The sequence below is a fragment of the Pelobates fuscus genome, chromosome 10, assembly GCF_036172605.1.
Source record: "Pelobates fuscus isolate aPelFus1 chromosome 10, aPelFus1.pri, whole genome shotgun sequence".
NCBI lineage: Eukaryota > Metazoa > Chordata > Amphibia > Anura > Pelobatidae > Pelobates > Pelobates fuscus.
The window spans coordinates 109,024,338-109,044,112 of NC_086326.1; the positions used below are offsets into that span (position 1 = coordinate 109,024,338).

The window sequence follows — 19,775 nt, forward strand, 5'->3', positions numbered from 1 at the left end:
AGCCTCTCAGGGGTGGACCGGGATAACCCCCACTGGTCTGAGGGGGGGTGGAGGGGTAACTGAGCTCCTGCCGGGAAGTAGCTGCTCCTGAGCATCTCCCGCCCAATGAGCACCAGGCCACACTTGCCACGCGGAGGTAAGTAAGGCTCTGTCGAGTTGCTGACCGCTATTAAGCATGTCGGGTCGGTCAGGTAGGAGCAACATTGCTGGGTCATCCCCTTCTGGGGGGAAATTCGCTTGTTGATAGCTGCTTAAAATGAGATATTGAGGGAGCTCACACGAAGTGCGTCTTTCCTCCATGACAGCTAGGCCCCACCCCCCCCCGGAAGCTGCATTCTTAGTGAGAGGAGGGACAGTGTAGCTACTGCTGATTTAATAGGGAAATCGATATCTAGTCTACTGTATTCAGTGTCCACTACAGTCCTGAAGGACTCATCTGATCTCTGCTGTAAGGACAGCACCCCAAAAAGCCCTTTTTAGGGCTAGAACATCAGTCTGCTTTTTTTTTTTCCTGTGTAATCTAATTGCAGTTGCCTGCCTGCCAGCGTGTGTGTCAGTCTCACAGCGTATACTGTGCCCACTTGCCCAGTGCCACCACTCATATCTGGTGTCACAATAGCTTGCATTTAAAAAAAACAAAACTTTTTTGACTGTAATATAATAGCAGTCAGTTTCCTTCACACGTGTGCGTTTCAGGGCCTGCCAGGGCACAGTGTCACACCAGTGCAACTCATATCTGGTGTATCAGTAGTGTACATTTAAAAAAAAAAAAACTATAAATTTGACTGTGAAATAATAGCAGTCAGTTTCCTTCACACGTGGGCTGCGTTTCAGGGCCTGCCAGGGCACAGTGTCACACAAGTGCAACTCATATCTGGTGTAACAGTAGTATACATTTAAAAAAAAATACAGGGGGCTTGTGGTCACCTTTCGGGGACCCTTGGTGTTGTACGTGGCTGGGTGGAGGAAGAGACCTTCAATGGCATCAGTGAGGACAAGGAACGGGACATGGCTAACTTGGTATCCAACCTTGTGTAAATGGGGAGTTTGCGGTTGTGCAAATGGACTGTTTGCGGTTGTTTGCGGTGCGTTAAACGGGGAGTTTGGTCTGTCACTGTGAAGCGGGCGTAACCCTTACACTACCTGATCGATACAACATCATACCTGATGTTTTAAAGCACGTTATTCCAAACAATTTAGGAATGTTAGGTGATTTATGCCCTTTATGGATTAAAACTAGACTCTGCATCAACTATGTAATTTTCCATGGGAGTTTTGCCATGGATCCCCCTCCGGCATGTCACAGTCCAGGTGTTAGTCCCCTTGAAACAACTTTTCCATCACTATTGTGGCCAGAAAGAGTCCCTGTGGGTTTTAAAATTTGCCTGCCTATTAAAGTCTATGGCGGTTCGCCCGGTTCGCCAGTTCGCGAACATTTGCGGAAGTTCGCATTCGCCGTTTACGAACGGAAAATTTTATGTTCACGACATCACTAATGATGAGATAGCAAGTGAGGGACAGGAGAAAGTAGGGTTGGATAGGAGTGGGAATCAATATTAGCTGATAGCTGCTGGAGGTCAACATAATTCAGATTTCTTTATAGTTGAATGGGGTTAGGTTGAGGATGATGAGGTAGGGGGCTGTTGAGAGCAAATGATAAGAGGTGGTGATCTGAGAGAAGAAATTGAGTGTTACAGAGATTAGAGATTGTACATTCATGAGAGAAAATAAGATCAAGAGTATTGCCAGCTACATGGGTGGGGGACTTAGCCCACTGTGATAGCCCAAGGGGTCATTGAAAGCACTTTTGAGGCTACTGAGGACAAGGATAGGTTAATGGTAATGTTGAAGTCCACAAGAATTAGGGATAGAATATTAGAGGAGAGGAAGTAGGGAAGCCAAGCAGCAAAGTGGTCAAGGAAGAGGAGAGGGAAACCAGGGGGACGATAGATAACGGAAATTTTAGCAGAGATGGGTTTGAAAAGGCAAACTGAATGAAAAGTGTAGTCAAATATGTATTAAGATTAAAAGAATGCACTACATAAAATCCTTTGACAAGACGCATTTTGCAATAATTTTTCCTTAACCTGAATTGTATTGTATTGTATTACTTATTAAAGTAGATAAACATTATTATATGTTAGATATGTTATAGATATCATATCATATCTGCTTTGATGAATCACTGAAAGAAACTTTCAACTTTTTCCAGGTTGCTCCCAACAGGATGAACAATTTTCTCTTATATTCACCGTTGCTGGTCTTGTGAATAACTTTGTTACATTACCATGTGGATATATCTTTGACCACTTTGGAACTGCTGTGACTCGTTTTATAGCCATGTAAGTGTGAAACTTACTTGTTTATTTAAGTGTGTAAAATTTAGAAATCAAGGGACAAGTTGTGATGATTTGACAGGAGCTGCACGATTTAGGACAAATGGACTAGTCTAATTTTTTTTAGAATTTAGCCAAGTTATTATTTTTATTATAAAGCACCAACATATTCTACAGCTCTGAACAACTAGACGTCGTTTTAAAACACTTTTCGTGTTCTATGAACACGGAAGTCTCCTCTAGTGGATGTCTAGAGCAGTGTTCCCCAACCCCCGGGCCGCGGACCGGTACCGGTCCGTGGATCAAACGGTACCGGGCCGCCCAGGGGTGTGGGGTGTGCGAGCCTGCCGGCTAATGCAGGGCTGGCATTGCCCAAGTGCCAGCCCTGCAATGTGCCTGCGGACCGGAGGGGAGATCAGAGATCTCCCTCCCCGGTCTGCAGGCACTGTGCTGACAGCCGGCAGGGGAGTGAGAGAGGACCCGGGAGCTCTTACCTGCAGCTCCTCCGGGTCCTCCTCTCGCGAGATTTGGAGCGTTGCCGCGGTAACCACGGCAACGCTCCAAATCTCGCGAGAGTGAACTCTAGCCCTGTAACTGGGCTAGAGTTCACCTCACCACCACCGGACCACCAGGGAATCCCCACCGGACCACCAGGGACTAAGAAATGTCCCCCCTCCTCCCAGTAAAGGTAAGAAGGGAGGGGGGACATGAATATCTTAATTTTAATTAAATAAATTTTTAAAAAGCCTCCTTACCCCCCATACACACACTGCCCCATAAACACACTACACACACTGCCCCCACACACACACTACACACATTGCCCCATAAACACACTACACACACTGCCCCACAAACACTGCCCCATACACACTACAAACACTGCCCCATGCACACACTACACACTGCCCCATACACACACTACACACATTGCCCCACAAACACTGCCCCCATGCACACACTGCCCCACAAACACTGCCCCCATGCACACACTGCCCCACAAACACTGCCCCCATGCACACACTGCCCCACAAACACTGCCCCATACACACACTACACACACTGCCCCACAAACACTGTCCCCATACACACACTGCCCCACACACACACTACACACATTGCCCCATACACACACTACAAACACTGCCCCATACACAGACTGCACACACTGCCCCACAAACACTGCCCCATAAACACACTACACACATTGCCCCATACACACACTGCCCCATACACACACTGCCCCATACACACACTGCCCCATACACACACTACCCCATACACACACTGCCCCATACACACACTACCCCATACACACACTACCCCATACACACACTACACACACTGCCCCATACACACACTACACACACTGCCCCACAAACACTGCCCCCATACACACACTGCCCCACAAACATTGCCCCCATACACACACTGCACACACTGCCCCACAAACATTTCCCCCATACACACACAACACACACTGCCCCACAAACACTGCCCCCCACACACACACTGCAACTCTCACACACACTGCCACCCTCACATACACACTGCACCGCTCACACACACATACACACAATTTTGAGTCTATGTCTTTATGTGACTGTGTTTGTGATTTTCTGACTATGTATGTGTCTGCGTGTTTTTTTTTAATATATGTGACTGTTTGGGTTTTTTTTGTCTTATTAAATCAAAACAAGCGGGCCACGGAAAAATTATCAAACGTTTACCGGTCCGCGGCGATAAAAAGGTTGGGGAGCACTGGTCTAGAGGACTTAACCCTGCAATGTAAATATTGCAGTTTATGAAAACTGCAATAATTACACTTGCAGGGTTAAAGGTAGTGGTAGTTGGCACCCAGACCACTCCAATGGGCAGAAGTGGTCTGGGTGCCCGGAGTATCCCTTTAAGCTATACGTTTGTTATAATTTACCATAATTTACCACCATAATTTACCTATTTCATATTAACTACACCTACACTTATTATGTAGTTCAGATCAGACTCCTTTTTGGTTGAGTACACAACCATGCCCCCAGCTTCAAATGACCCTTTGGAGGTGACCTTCGGAAAGTATACATTTGAGGAGGTTTTTGGACATCAATGCCTCTTATCAGTTACACAGGCAAAGATGCATTTTGGCGCCCCCAACCCTCATTAAAAAAAAATGCATCTTCACCTGTGTGTCTTTCCTCCCAAGCCACAGGCACACAGGCATAATTTTTCAGTCACACAGTCAAAGTCATACAGGTACACTGTCATACAAAGACAGCAATAATCATACAGACACATACAGTCAGAGACATACAAGCAGAGACATACATGCATACCGTCATACAGACACATACATACAGACAGGCATACAGAAACATACATACAAAGACATTCAGGCACATACATACAGACATACAGGCATAAAGAAACATACATACAGAGACATACAGGCATGCAGACACATACATACATACATACATACATACAGATACATGCATGCATACAGAGACATAACGTCATACAGACACATTCATATAGACAGGCATACAGACACATACATACATACAGAGGCATACCGTCATACAGACACATTCATACAGAAACATGCATACAAAGACATACAGACACACACATACGTACATACAGAGACATAAAGGCATACAGAGACATATATACAGACATTCATACAGAGACATACAGAAACATACGTACAAGACATACAGGCATACAGACACATACATACATACAGAGGCATACCATCATACAGATACATACATACATACAGACAGGCATACAGAAAAATACATACTCACACACACACACACACGCACACAAACTCACAGACACATACTCGAACACACACACACACTCACATGCGCACACACACACTGACATACTCACACACACCGACAGACACACTCACTCACACACAAACTCATAGACACACTTACACACACACTGACAGACACACACACTCACTCACACACACACACACAAACTCACAGACACACACACTCACACACAAACTCATAGACACACTTACACACACACTGACAGACACACACACACTCACTCACACACATACACACTGACATACACACACACAAACTCATAGACACACTTACACACACACTGACAGACACTCACACTCACATGCACACACACAGTAATTAATAAAGTAATTACTAATAAATTACATTTAAATGTCCCACCCAGCCTCCCTACCTGGAGTGCTGGCGTGGGTCTCTCATTGGTGGTCCAGTGGGGCTGCTGGGAGGCGTGCGGCTGAAGTTGCTTAGGAGGCGGCGAGGGAGCTCTCTGATCTCTCTCACCGGCTCCCTCGCAGGCTGTTTTCTGATGCCGCGGGAGCCGGATATGACGTCATATTCCGGCTCCCGCGGCATCAGCAAAAGGCGCGCGAGGGAGCCGGTCAGAGAGATCAGAGAGCTCCCTCGCCGCCTCCTAAGCAACTTCAGCCGCACGCCTCCCAGCAGCTCCGGGGATCCAGGAGGTGACCAGGCAGGAGGGAGCACTTCCCTCCTGCCGGTCACTGGAATTTTGCGCCCCCAGAGCCGGTGCGCCCTAAGGCGGCCGCCTGTGCCACCTTATGGACGCGCCAGCCCTGCCTCTTATACACCAAAGCAAAACAACTTTTATTGTTAAGCGTTGACACTGTATTTTTTTAAATTGTGTTTTTGATCACAGTAATTTTGCATTATAAATATTCATAATGCTCTTACAACAGATGCATTAAACACACTTTAGTTCATTTAGCACTAGCATTAATTACATATATATATATAACCCATCGATATTGGGGGTACTGTTGTGGGAACTGAATCCCTATATTTGATTGCTGAGATACGTAAGTTTAAGTAACTTTGTAACATTTTAAATTGTATTTTTGTGTGTGCATTGTTTCTTAATCTGTATTTCCAATGTCAATCTTTGACCTAATAAGGAAAGTATAGAAATTTTTGCAGGTAAACTTTAACCCCTTAAGGACCAAACTTCTGGAATAAAAGGGAATCATGACATGTCACACATGTCATGTGTCCTTAAGGGGTTAAATAGTTTTTATAACCGATTGATCATTTGAAAAACGTATTAAAAATATTAAATTGAGACCATGATTTAATAACGTAACTCAAAATATATTTTGTTTTTATCCAATTAGATCCATTTACACTGTAGCTACAATACTCATAGCACTGTCCAATGAAGGTAAGGCCTCAAGAAGAGCATAGGATTATTGTTTTATGCAGAAATCTCCAATTATGTGGATTCATGATGATGTTTTTTATACATTTCGTGATGATAATGTTTGTAAGCAACTGCATATAGAAACATACTGAAAAAGATTGAAATATGTGATGGCTTGTATAGAAACAAACAGTGTGCCTAATAAGGTAGGAGATTTATTAATGTAACATAAGAGCTAGATTAGGTGCAAATGCTAAATATAGAGAAACATTCTATTGATTTCCTTGGTGATTGTTCCTTTTTGCCCTAGAACAGCATTTGTTCACCTCAATAAATCTACCAATAATGCACAGAAATAGCAAATGATGACTATTAGAAATTATAGTAAGAGGAGAACGTGCCAGAAAAGAAAAAAAAATGCATTCATCACATCTAGTATATCTATGGATGCATTTCGATATTAGTGTAGGAAGAAACTTTGTTATTAGTTTCAATTGAACGTCAGTATTAAGATGTGTAATTGCGATTGTAGTATGATGGAGGTCGATGAACTTTGACCTGCAGCAGTCATATCATTTAGCATTAATGCTTTTTTAAGTATTAAAAGAGCTGAATGTGTTGGTTTGAAAGTGTCCAGAGTTGCAGAAATTCCTAAGCAATAGGATTTTCATGTTGATTGGAATGCCACGCAATTATTGCTAAGAATGCTAGATGCAAAATGGCTGGATAAGGGTGAAATGTAAGTACTTAAATTAGGATGGATAAACATTTAATAATGTCCAAGACAAAAAAGTTTGGGGTTTTGATTTGGTAAATTATGAAGGCTGAGATGTTATAGAGGAGATTTAAATCAGTGTAAAAGTGATACTGCTTTCCAAATCTGTTAAAATGGATCAATCACATTAGTTATATTCTTCATCAAAATATCAATTACTTGTGTGCTGAGGGAGTATTTTTATTCTGGTTTGTTCAAAGCTATTAAACTTTAAAGGGACACTATAGGCACCCAGACCACTTCAGCTCAATGAAGTGGTCTGGGTGCCAGGTCCCTCAGGTTTTAACCCTTCCCACGTAAACATAGCAGTTTCAGAGAAACTGCTATGTTTACATTTGGGGTTAAGCCATCCTCATATTATGCCTCCATCGCACAGAGCGTCCATAGGAAAACATTGAGAAACAGCCACTAGAGGTGGAGTTACCCCTCAAGGTAATTATTGCAGTTTCTCAGAAACTGCAATTATTACACTTCCAGGTTTAAGGGAACTGGGACACTGCACCCAGACCACTTCAATGAGCTGAAGTTGTCTGGGTGCCTATAATGTCCCTTTAAGCACACTCTCTGACAGACACATTCTCTCACACATTCACTGACACACACTGGCAGATACGCACTGAAAGTAACACACACACTCAATGACAAACACACAGACATAACTGATTTGACACACACGCATTCACTGACACACACTCATTCATTGACAGAGAGACACACAAACACTTTGACAGACACAAATTAATAGTCACACACATTCTAAATGACAGACTCTCACTGATTTGACAGACACTTACACACATACACTAACAGAAGCACATACACAGAAACATACACATGCATACACTAACAGAAGCACATACACTCCACACGTACATAGGCTAACAGACGTAAATACACTCGTACACACACACACTGACACAAACACACACATACACTAACAGACACACATACACTAACAGACACAAATACACTAACAGACATAAACTAACAGACATACACACACATACATACACTAACAGACATACACACACACACACACTAACAGACATATATACAAATTATTAATATTATTAAAATTAACATTTCCCACCCTACCTTTTGGGAAAGCTGGCATGGATGGGTCCCTGGGATCCAGTGGGGCTGCAGTGAGGCAGGCGGCTGTCTCCCTGTCACATGCGGCGAGGGAGCTGTGTCCTCTCTGCTCTGCTACCTCGCGCGGGCTGTGTACTGATGCTGGGAGCCAGAATATGACGTCATATTCCGGCTCCCAGCATCAGCAAATGGTGTGCGAGGGAGCAAAGCAGAGAGGACACAGCTCCCTCGCCGCGTGTAACAGGGAGACAGCCGCCTGCTGGGTGGTCCATCAGGTGACCCCCCCCATGACAGGGGGAACACAGCATTTGGGGGTGCCTCCTGGTTAGTGCCTGCAGGGGGAACGGCGTTCCTGCTGTGAAAAAAGTGCAGGAATGCCATTGCCCTGCGTTCCTGTAGGACTCGAGCCCTGGCGTTGATGTTCCAGGAGAGATAAGCCAAATGGCAAACGATTTAGATAAACTAGAGAAATGGTCAGAGCTCTGGCAACTGACATTCAATGTAGATAACTGTAAGATAATGCATTTGGGCGTAAAAACCCAAGGAGTAACTGGAGATTGCCTGACCGTGTTGAGAGACTTTTTTCAGAGACATTTTTTTATTTTTGTCAGCTGTGCATTACTGTTCTGCTGACTGAGTCAATTTGCCACACAGTGCCTGCCTTCCTTGCTTGCTGTACTGCCTGCAGCAACCAGGCTTTTCTTTTTGAAAGAATGAGCGCAAAAGCAGATACATAACCAGTAGTGATGTCCCGAACTGTTCGCCACGGACGGCGACCACATGCGCTGTTCGGTCCGCCCCCTATTCGTCGTCATTGAGTAAACTTTGACCCTGCCTGTACCTCACAGTCAGCAGACACATTCCAGCCAATCAGCAGCAGACCCTCCCTCCCAGACCCTCCCACCTCCTGGACAGCATCCATTTTACATTCATTGTGAAGCTGCATTCTTAGTCAGAGTAGGGACAGTGTAGCTGCTGCTGATTTGATAGGGAAATTGATAGCTAGGCTAGTGTATTCAGTGTCCACTACAGTCCTGAAGGACTCATCTGATCTCTGCTGTATGGACAGCACCCCAAAAAGCCCTGTTTAGGGCTAGAACATCAGTCTGCTTTTTTTTTCTTTTCTGTGTAATGTAATTGCAGTTGCCTGCCTGCCAGCCTGTGTGTCAGGCTCACAGCATATACTGTGCCCACTTCCCCAGTGCCACCACTCACTCACTGGTGTCACAATAGCTTGCATTTAAAAAAAATAAACTTTTTGGACTGTAATATAATAGCAGTCAGTTTCCTTCACTAGTGTGCGTTTCAGGGCCTGCCCAGTGCCACCACTCACTCACTGGTGTCACAATAGCTTGCATTTAACAAAAAACAAAACTTTTTGGACTGTAATATAATGGCAGTCAGTTTCCTTCACGAGTGTGCGTTTCAGGGCCTGCCAGGGCACAGTGTCACACCAGTGCAACTCATATCTGGTGTAACAGTAGTGTACATTAAAAAAAAAAAAAAAAAAAATACAATTTTGACTGTAATAGATTGAATAGCAGTTAGTTGTCTGCCAGCGTGTGTTTCAGGCTCACAGCATATACTGTGCCCACTTGCCCAGTGCCACCACTCACTCACTGGTGTCACAATAGCTTGCATTTAACAATAAAAACCTTTTTGGACTGTAATATAATAGCAGTCAGTTTCCTTCACGAGTGTGCGTTTCAGGGCCTGCCAGGGCACAGTGTCACACCAGTGCAACTCATATCTGGTGTAACAGTAGTGTACATTTTTAAAAAAAAAATACAATTTTGACTGTAATAGATTGAATAGCAGTTGGTTGTCTGCCAGCGTGTGTGTCAGGCTCACAGCGTATACTGTGCCCACTCGCCCAGTGCCACCACTCATATCTGGTGTCACAATAGCTTGCATTTAACAAAAAACAAAACTTTTTGGACTGTAATATAATAGCAGTCAGTTTCCTTCACGAGTGTGCGTTTCAGGGCCTGCCAGGGCACAGTGTCACACCAGTGCCACTCATATCTGTTGTCACAGTAGCTTGCACGCATAGTACCACTTATCGAAAAAAAAATGGTAGGCAGAGGCAGGCCACCCCGCAGGGGCTGTCGTGGTCGTGATGCTGTGATTCGCTTTGGCCCTAGAATAATGCCCAGTGTTCAGAGGCCATGTACCCTGAACTTGAAAAGTTCTGAGGACATAGTTGACTGGCTAACACAGGACACCCAATCTTCTACAGCTTCCGCTCGGAACCTCGACGCACCATCCTCCTCCAGCTTAGCTTCGGGCACCTCTCAAGTTACCACTCGCCCGCCTGCCGCCACCACCAACACTAGCACCACAGCCGCTTCACTTGGTATGTCAGAGGAGTTATTTACACATCAGTTGGAAGAAATGAGTGATGCGCAACCATTATTGCCAGAGGATGTAGATAACAGGGATATGTCTCAGTCAGGCAGCATTACACACGTATGGTGTGATGATGATGATGTTGTACCCGCTGCTGCTTCCTTTGCTGAGTTGTCAGATACAAGTGAAGCGGTTGATGATGACGATGCGTCCGTGGATGTCACGTGGGTGCCCGCTAGAAAAGTAGTACTACAATGTGTTAGGAGATTATCCTGGGAGAAACTTTTTTTTTTGTTTGTTTATGCTGCTATGTCCCTATTTTTCTTTTTTTCAACAACTTAAATAAAAGGTATGCTTTACTAAATTCACAAACCATGTATTATTTTCATTAAGAATATTGCTATCCGTGTTAGCAGGCATGCTCACTATTTTGCCACATTTGAATAGATCATGACTGACCACCCTTCTATTGGATGTCTGACTACTACCTGTGAATTGGCGAGTGTACAATTTTTATGTGTTTGGTTTCACATACATTGGATTTACAGACACGTATCCTTCCAATCAACGACAAGGCCAAATTCTTACACTCTTTTACCAATAGATTGTTTTTTGTTTGTTTTTTAACTGCCATAAAATTCCTCTCAATCATAATATTTAAATCTGAATTTATAATTTCTCCCAAATATAGAATTCACTATTTACACACTTAAATTTTAATTTGTTATGACAAAGATCTGAGGATTCTCTGTCAAAATTTTTAGAGTATATCATTGTTTTTCAATATTTCATTTATAATTACATACCAGCATGTAACTTTCAATTTTTTTATGAAATCAACCAGATCTGTCACATTAATTAAAATATCATCTGCGTAAAGACTGATTTTAAACTAAACCTGCAGAATAGGATATCCTTTTAATTTCCGTTCTTTCTGAAGTTAATGGCTAGTAATTCTATTATCAAAATATATAATAAGGGTGACAGCAGTCAATCCTGCCATGTTCCGTTACTCAATGGAAACAAATGGAAACAAATCTGCTTGAATTTTTTTACTTATAGTTCTTGCTGTGGGCAACATATATAAAGATTTAATAGAACTGTGAATGAAACCATTGCCTCCAAATGAACTCAAGGACTGAAACTGGACAACCCAACACACCCAGTCAAATGCTTTCTCGGCTTCTACTAATATAACTATAAATGCTTGCTGATCTTTTTGGTTTTATTTATTATCCTTCTGATATTGTTATACGAGGAATGTCTGAGTACAAAACCTATTCGTCAATTGCTTGACCTGTTTCAGTCTTCCAGTTTACTTTTATTTTGGTGATGGCTTTGTTGAGGGGGGGGCTGTTGGTGGCCAGCCAGAGGATCTCTCCCCAGACTGTGTAACTGCCTCCAATGGAACCGGGGTCCGCAGGCAAGATCTAAAGGTCTTTGAACAGGCTCTTAAGGCCAGAGCTGCATCCCCTTCTCGCCTCCTTGCCTCCACTGCCTTCTCAAAGAATAACAAAATGTTCCTCTCGGAACACTCTCAGATTCTGATGCCTATACAGACCTGGATTTCCTGTCTGAACCTTAATTGGACTAGTTGACGCCTTGTGGGGGGGTTCTGTCACAGGGCAGCCCGAACCCTGCAGACTGCAAGGCATGACTGTCCCTTTAAGAGACCTGGCTGGGTTTGAACTCACATCTCCAGCATCCCAGTCAGGTTCTCTGCCATGATATCCACCAGGGGGCTTCAGTTTCTGTTTGCATTACTCTGCTTCCTGACCCCTTGCCTGGAATGAGCAGTACTGATCCACCTGCTACTCTTTTCCAATTAGGGTCAGCTGCATCTAATTAGCAGGCTGTAAAATCCTGAAACCTAGGATCTGGTCATTTTGCCTGTTTGGTGTTTCCTGCCGGATCTTTGCTTCGCTACTGACTGATTTCCTGAACTCTGACCTCTGTCTGCTTTACGGACTACGTTACTCCGCTGCCAACCCTGACTTCTGCTTCTCATCTGACCCTGCCTTTGGATTTCCCCTTAATCTGTACTGCGCTTCTGGATTTTACAGCAAGCAACAATAAATTCGAATTCACCTGTGTGCAGATAGAAAACACACTTAGTAGGTAATTAGTGGAAAAACACAAATAATTACCCTTAATTAACTATAGACCGCGAGGAAGGAAGCCATCAGACCGTCTGGATGAAGGAACGGCTAAGTCTCTACCTCTTTCGGAGGTAGAGACCACAGGTACCCTGACAGACCCCTAGAGAGATCGAAACGCATTGTGCTATTACTTCATCTCAGCTTTATTGTTTTAACTTTGATGTTTAATATAGTGCACTTTTTACCCTTAATATTGGTTCCTAATCTCCTATAATTTAAAGAGGAATACCAGCCGGAACCTGAGATCAGCAACATTGCACTTTACATCAACCTGAGATTATTATAATACCTGCAGAGTTCAGAGCCGACCTTAAGGGCTCAAAAATTTGTGAGTGTTCCAAGTTATCTACTTACAACCAAATGTTCATACAGTTTTACACTTTGTTGGCATCTTATGTTTTAACTGTATAGGTTCCATTCAGCCATAACATTGTAAAGCACTTTACCATTGTGTGCGCTATCACCTCGTTTTTTTCCAGAGTTTACGTATGTATTAAGTGTTTTTAGTAATTTAGCACTTGGGTGATTATTTTAGCAGCACTGGGTTTTTAGCTCCATTATTGGTGCTACTATTCCTTAAAAATTACATTGTACATATTATTACTATGCCTAAGTACTACTACTACAACTAATGGCTGGAGAATACAGAGACTACTGCTACACTATTACCGCTACAGATCTATAGATCTATTGCAATAACTTATTTACATATACATTTTGAAATATTGAGATTATATACAGCTAATTATGGAAGCAGTATATGACTGGTCCAAAAACCTATTTAATTAGATGACATGAGCATGTTTTACATATGATCAGCAGTGGATCCCTGTTCCTTGACATAACTGGCTAGCTGCTAGTGGGAAATCTCTTCAGTAAAGAACGAGTTTCGAATGATCTAAAATACATGTATGTGCTACATTAACTTCCTCTACTGTACAGTCACATACATGTGGATGGATGGATGGATGGATAGATAGATAGATACTATACATTTGTTTTTATATTATGTTGATTTACATGATTAATACACTGACTAATGCATGACGCAGTTTAGGCCTAGCTGTAAATTGAAGGGTGGAGGGAAGGTAGCAAAAGCATATGGAGAACAAAAAATAATAGTATAGCCTAGCTACACATGGTGGTGGTGGGTAGTAAAAGCACATAAAATAAATATTTTTTTTTTCCCCCTCCAAGTACTTTTGCTACCCTGTCCCAACCCACACCACGTGCAGGTAGGCATTACAAGTCTATTTTGTTTCTTCCAACAGTGTTAACTTGGACCATAATATTCCTCCACAGATAGTCCTGTTGGCTGCTCCCCCATAAATATATTTATAATACAAGCACAATTTTGTGACCAGTGCTGTATTCTTCTCTTGACCATAACTATGGGGATACTTTTTCCTCCTAGCACATGCAGACTTCAATTTCCTGGGCTTTTCAGCTTTGACATGCTTCTTTCACTCGCTGGCTGCTGGCTATGGCCCCCTCCATTGCGTCCATTTTACTAGAGAATGAGGGGCTGGCTGGTGGCTGGTCTAGTGTCTGGCTGGCATTTTTGGCTGGCTGGCCTGGTGAATGGCACGCCTGGATGTCTGGCAGGCTAGCTAAGCTTTACTAACATGCTGGCTCTGGCACTCCATGTTATTTTTTTTTTTTTCAGTTTTGTCTGGCAATATGTATAGGTCTTTTTAATTTGCTAATTCATGATTGGTTTTGAGTTCTAAACTGATATTGTTGAACCTCAATCAGTATAGCATGTCATGATTGGGCCTAAGAGAACATAATTTACAATCAAATTTGGTTGATATGTGCTCAGTGCAAATATGTTTAGTAAGCGTTTGGGTGTTACTAGTACTGCCAGTGCATGTTTAAAATTGGTTTGCTAGCCTCATGCTGACCAGACGTGTATCAGACGAACTCTCGCTTGGCTCACCAACTGTTGGGGGTAATCTTCACCCACTACACTAAAATCAGAGTTATTCCACACAGCCAGAACTGAGGGTGCTGTGGAGGACCCAACAATATGTTAATCGGATACCTCCGACTTTGGAGAGACTGAATAGGCTTGCTGAGGCCTACATATGGCTGTGCTGGGGAAGGCCACCAACTTCCCCACTCTCAAGTTTGACATGTGGCCTATCTTAACTCCAATCCCCCCCTCCCCTTGCACCGGTGGAGGTAATACCGCTCCCTGCTGGACTGATCTATACACTTGTGGGGCCATAACGGACAGCTCCTGCAACTAATGTGCGCTTAAACAAGCTTTCTTAAATGGCAGGGAGGCCTTTCGACGGCACAGAGCCTGACATTAACCTGTGCTAATGTAAGCAACCTCACTGGGTGCCCCTTGCTGGGGCTGGAGGCAATACTCCAGGACTTTTGGACCCAGCTGGAAAGGCACTTGGAGACCGCCTCACTGATGCCTCAAAATCAAGTCCAAGGACAAAACCCACTATCTATCAGATTACCAACATCTTGCTCCTCTTCCTGAAAACATACCTAAAGCTGTGCTCTGACAGGGACTCTACCTCTTCCCATGTGCTGTGAAGGCATAGAGCTGCACACCATCAGCTACAATGGCAAAGAGCAGCACTTCACCACATGCGGCAGCGTGAGATCACACTCCAACACCTGCAGTGGTAAAGAAGCGTAGTCCACCTACTGATCAAGTGGAGATCTAGATGCCATCTGCAGCAGCAGCGGAGAAATAATAGGTATTTGTGGACTTTACAGACACAGATTCTCAGTGCTCGAGTCTGTTATGAGTTTTGCCCATACCTGGAGAGGTGAAGACACCCTGATCCAACGCTACCAAGCTGCACCCCCCTATGGACTGCTGTATTCCACACTAGGCTGACGCCTCTGCTCAAACCAAAAACAGGCCTGCCTCATGCATTTGACCCAGTGAAAGTTCAAGAGGCAATCTTGTTTGTATTTTCTGTTTTTTTTTTCTGTTTTTCTGCTCAGCCATATTTCTTATTACGCTTATTAATTTTATGCAGACCATATGGAGCTTTAAGCCTAACTTCTGGATCAGTACCAGTAGTATCAGTGTAGTAGACTAGACTAGCCTGTTTCTCATATGTCTTACTCTACTTTCCCCACATCTGGCACAGTCAACATTAATGCAATTACCTAACCTGTCATTACATTTACTTAAAAAAAAAAAAAAAAAGTGCAGTACTGTACTCCTGTACTATTTTCTGGATACTCTAATATGTGGATGCACATCAAAAATAAAGAATACAAAAAAAATAACAAATTGGTTTGCTCATCTTAAGCATTTGGTCCAGCTGCCATTTGGTCGCCATTCAGTCTCATTCAGGGTCATATATGCTAAATCCGGAAATTGTTGAATGAATAGTGAACAATGTCCAGATTTTTAAGTCATATTGACCCCGTTAAACAGCAAATGGTTTTGCCCTATTCGGTTCGGGCTATTCCGACTTTGAGGAATAACCCTGTTTAAATTATTTTGAAATGTTCATTCGAAGCATTTCCATTTTTCTGAATAGAATTTCCAAATTGAATATAAGTCCAATATTGTCCGGAAAAAAAAAAGTAAATGGACAAAATTTTGTTTGCATATTTAGAATATTTTTTTTATCTGAAGGCAAAGAACGAAAATGTCGATGTGCCCATGTCTACTTCAGATATAACTATATCTAGACTACATTTTCATTGTACTCAGTCTGCACATCCTTCTAATACTAATATTACACTATCACAACACTGAGATTTCTTTTCACTTGTGTGCATTCTTTTTTAATTAATAATTTACCCACTATTACCATTCTGTTATCACTATGCATGCCACCATTTTCATTGATATATTGCCAGTGTTTTAACTCATACCTACATCTACATTTATATTGGTTTCAGACATTGCAATAGTCTTGTTTCCTGCACTAGCACTACTGACAACAGGAGGGATACTTCTTATGATAACTAATATGCAGGTTAGTATGTATCTACTCCTGACATGACACACACAATCTTGGTATTGCATTACAAATGGCACGTGTTCTCTTCTTTTCTACAGGTGGGAAATCTCTTTGGGTCACACCGTTCAACAGTTATAACATTGTACAATGGGGCCTTCGACTCATCTTCAGTTGTATTCCTGATTGTAAAAGTAAGATGTTTATCATAAAACAATGTTAAATATACACAAGGAAATGTTTAAAAAGTATCATTTTTGTAATCTAAACCTTTGTAGTCATAGTGTTAGTAAGGTGTAGGGAAAGGATGTCTGACTGTTGAAGAATTGTTGGACAGTGCTTTTAGTTTTAGCCCTGTGTAAAGCTGAGCACTGTGTTTATATAAGTGAGGCAAAAATGTGTGTCAGTAATGCATTAAAATGTGTGTCAGTAATGAGGCCAAAATGTGTACCCAGGGTGTCCCTTTAACTTTGAACACTGACTGAGACAGTAAACTAACAGCATTGTGTTAAGTTGTTGTGTGTGTGTGTGTTTTAATGCTGTGGTGTGTTTATATATAATGTTAGTGTTTTATTAGAATGCTGTGTTTGTATGCCAGAAGCATTCATTTTATCTTGTTTTATATTGGTTCAGATGCAGATATTACTGAGTTTCTGTCCACTTCCGGATGGATGTTACAAAATCGGTCAGACCAACAGAATACTGACTGCATTTGGCTTTAATAAATCTCCACATTGACAATGCAGTAGGGACTCTGTAATTTTCACCAGATTTTTTCCATTTGGACAAAATCCGGTGTTTAGTGAATAAGCCTGTTAATGTCAAACAGTTTTCTGCAGTTTTTATTTACTTCTTTGCAGGGAAATAGCTTTAAATACTGACAGGGTTTTTCACTAAAGTGAGAATTCTAAGTGAAACCAAAGTGAATTTTAAATGACCTAGAAAATAGTTCCATTTCATCTTTTTTGATCTTAAAGGGATTCTCTAGTGCCAGGAAAACAATCCCATTTTCTAGCACTGTAGAATCTTGGAGTGCCCCCATCCCACGTCGCTGAAGGGGTTAAAACGCCTTCAGTAACTTACCTTAATCCAGCGCTGATGTCCCACAGTGCCGATGTCCCACGGCGCTGGGTCAGGCTCCACCCATGCTCCTCCCCCACTGACGTCCGCTGGTGGGGGGAGACCTAATGCGCATGTGCGGCAATGGCTGCACACGCACATTAGACCTCCCCATAGGAAAGCATTATTCAATGCTTTCCTATGGGGATTCCGGTGAAGCTGGACGTCCTCATGCCTAGCAGACGTCCCTCTAGTGGCTGTCTGATAGACAGCCACTAGAGGAGGACTTTACCCTGCAAGGTAATTATTGTAATAATACAAGGTAATACAGTCTATAAAAACTGCAATAATTACACTTGCAGGGTTAAGGGTGATGGGAGTTGGCACCCAGATCACTGCAATGTGCTGAAGTGGTCTGGGTGCCTACAGTGTCTCTTTAACATTTTAAAATTAATTAAAATTCTAACTTTAGTGACTAATCATGTGAGACAGTGAACTATCGGGCAGCATCAAGTTAGATTGGATTGTGTACTATTTACAATTTACAGGCTTGCTACTAGTCAGAGTAACATTGAGCTAGCTGGTGAAACAAAATATATATAAGAGAGAGTGTCTAATTTTTCCATTTTTTTCAATAGTTTAGACAGTGGAGGTTTATTCTCTCCAATCTCCAAGTAGTTATTTTCATAGTACAAGCCAAGAATGTAATGTAGTGTCAGATGTCAGTTTATGGTATGGGGCTAAGCCCTGTAAAGCTGAAGTTTATTAGCTGTGTTACAAAAAAAAAAATAATAATAACTAGAAAAGCTACAATTTCTGGGGAAATTGTGTGAAGTGTTCTTGCCTCCACCAGTAGTCTACAACTGGAGTGGGCGGAGTAACTGTTATCATTTATATAGCACATCTAATTGCAACGTTGTTGCACAGTTACATGAAACCATACATTTATAAAAACATTAGCAGGTGTACAAAAGGCCCTGTCTATGACATCACTTGCTGCTGCAGCCTGGCACAGGTCAGAGTATTTTGACGGTTGCCATCTTCAAACGGTCGTATTTTAAAAACTATAAATCCTACGGTGAAGAGCTTTATATTGTGAGAATCACAAGACCCAGACCTACATTTTGATGTATAGTATGTCTCTGAGATATTAACAATGAAGGCACAGTCGCAGTTTAGAAATTGCCCTTCAAATGTGAGCTTTGCAGAGTGGAGTTTCAATGAATGTCAATGGACTGCGTGAGTTGCAAACAAATGGTCATATTGTGAAAACTATCAGGACTATGGCTTAGCTGTGGACATTTTTAGTGGCAGCAGGGATAGCTGAACGTTTTGATATAAGATTTGTGTAGGTGGGCCTGAAAATGAGGGAGTGGTGGCAGTTTAGAAATCATGTCCTGATTTTTCAGCTTTTGCCAGCTCCCACCTCCCACTCTAGCTTTGCCATTCATTCCTATGGGACAAATTTCACCACAAGAACGACGATATTCCGTGAACCATTCGACAAAACGTTCCACAAAGTAATAGCAATCCGATCGGGAACAATCTGCACGTTTTGGTATATTTTTGTCTATGTAGTGTAAAAACTGTGGGAGGAGTTAGGGTGGTAAATTTGGCTATAATTATATATATGTGAGATAACATTAAGTGGTCTTGCTATGCAAGAACACTTTATTAAATTATCCCCCTTTGGAGGTTGTTAAAGTAAGCTATGACTGCTATAATTTGTAGTGTAAAGCACCACCATGTTTTATTAACTAATAAAAGTGATTGCATATCTGACAGTTTGTCACCTCCCTTGGTTTACATCCAAACGCCTTCCACTGTTCTGACTCCTTTCTACCAATTTCTCACCTCTGTC

The 19,775-nt window shown here is 42.4% G+C and overlaps 1 protein-coding gene across 1 annotated transcript in view; it reads left to right on the top strand.

Moving 5' to 3' along the window:
• The window catches only part of SLC43A3 (solute carrier family 43 member 3), a 166,453-nt gene that overhangs the window by 32,357 nt on the left and 114,321 nt on the right, over nt 1–19,775 (top strand). Inside the window, exons 3-6 of the mRNA XM_063434833.1 lie at nt 2,213–2,342; nt 6,508–6,554; nt 16,797–16,873; nt 16,957–17,049. Coding sequence (XP_063290903.1) covers nt 2,213–2,342; nt 6,508–6,554; nt 16,797–16,873; nt 16,957–17,049 — 347 coding nt within the window. The remainder of the gene's footprint in view (nt 1–2,212; nt 2,343–6,507; nt 6,555–16,796; nt 16,874–16,956; nt 17,050–19,775) is intronic.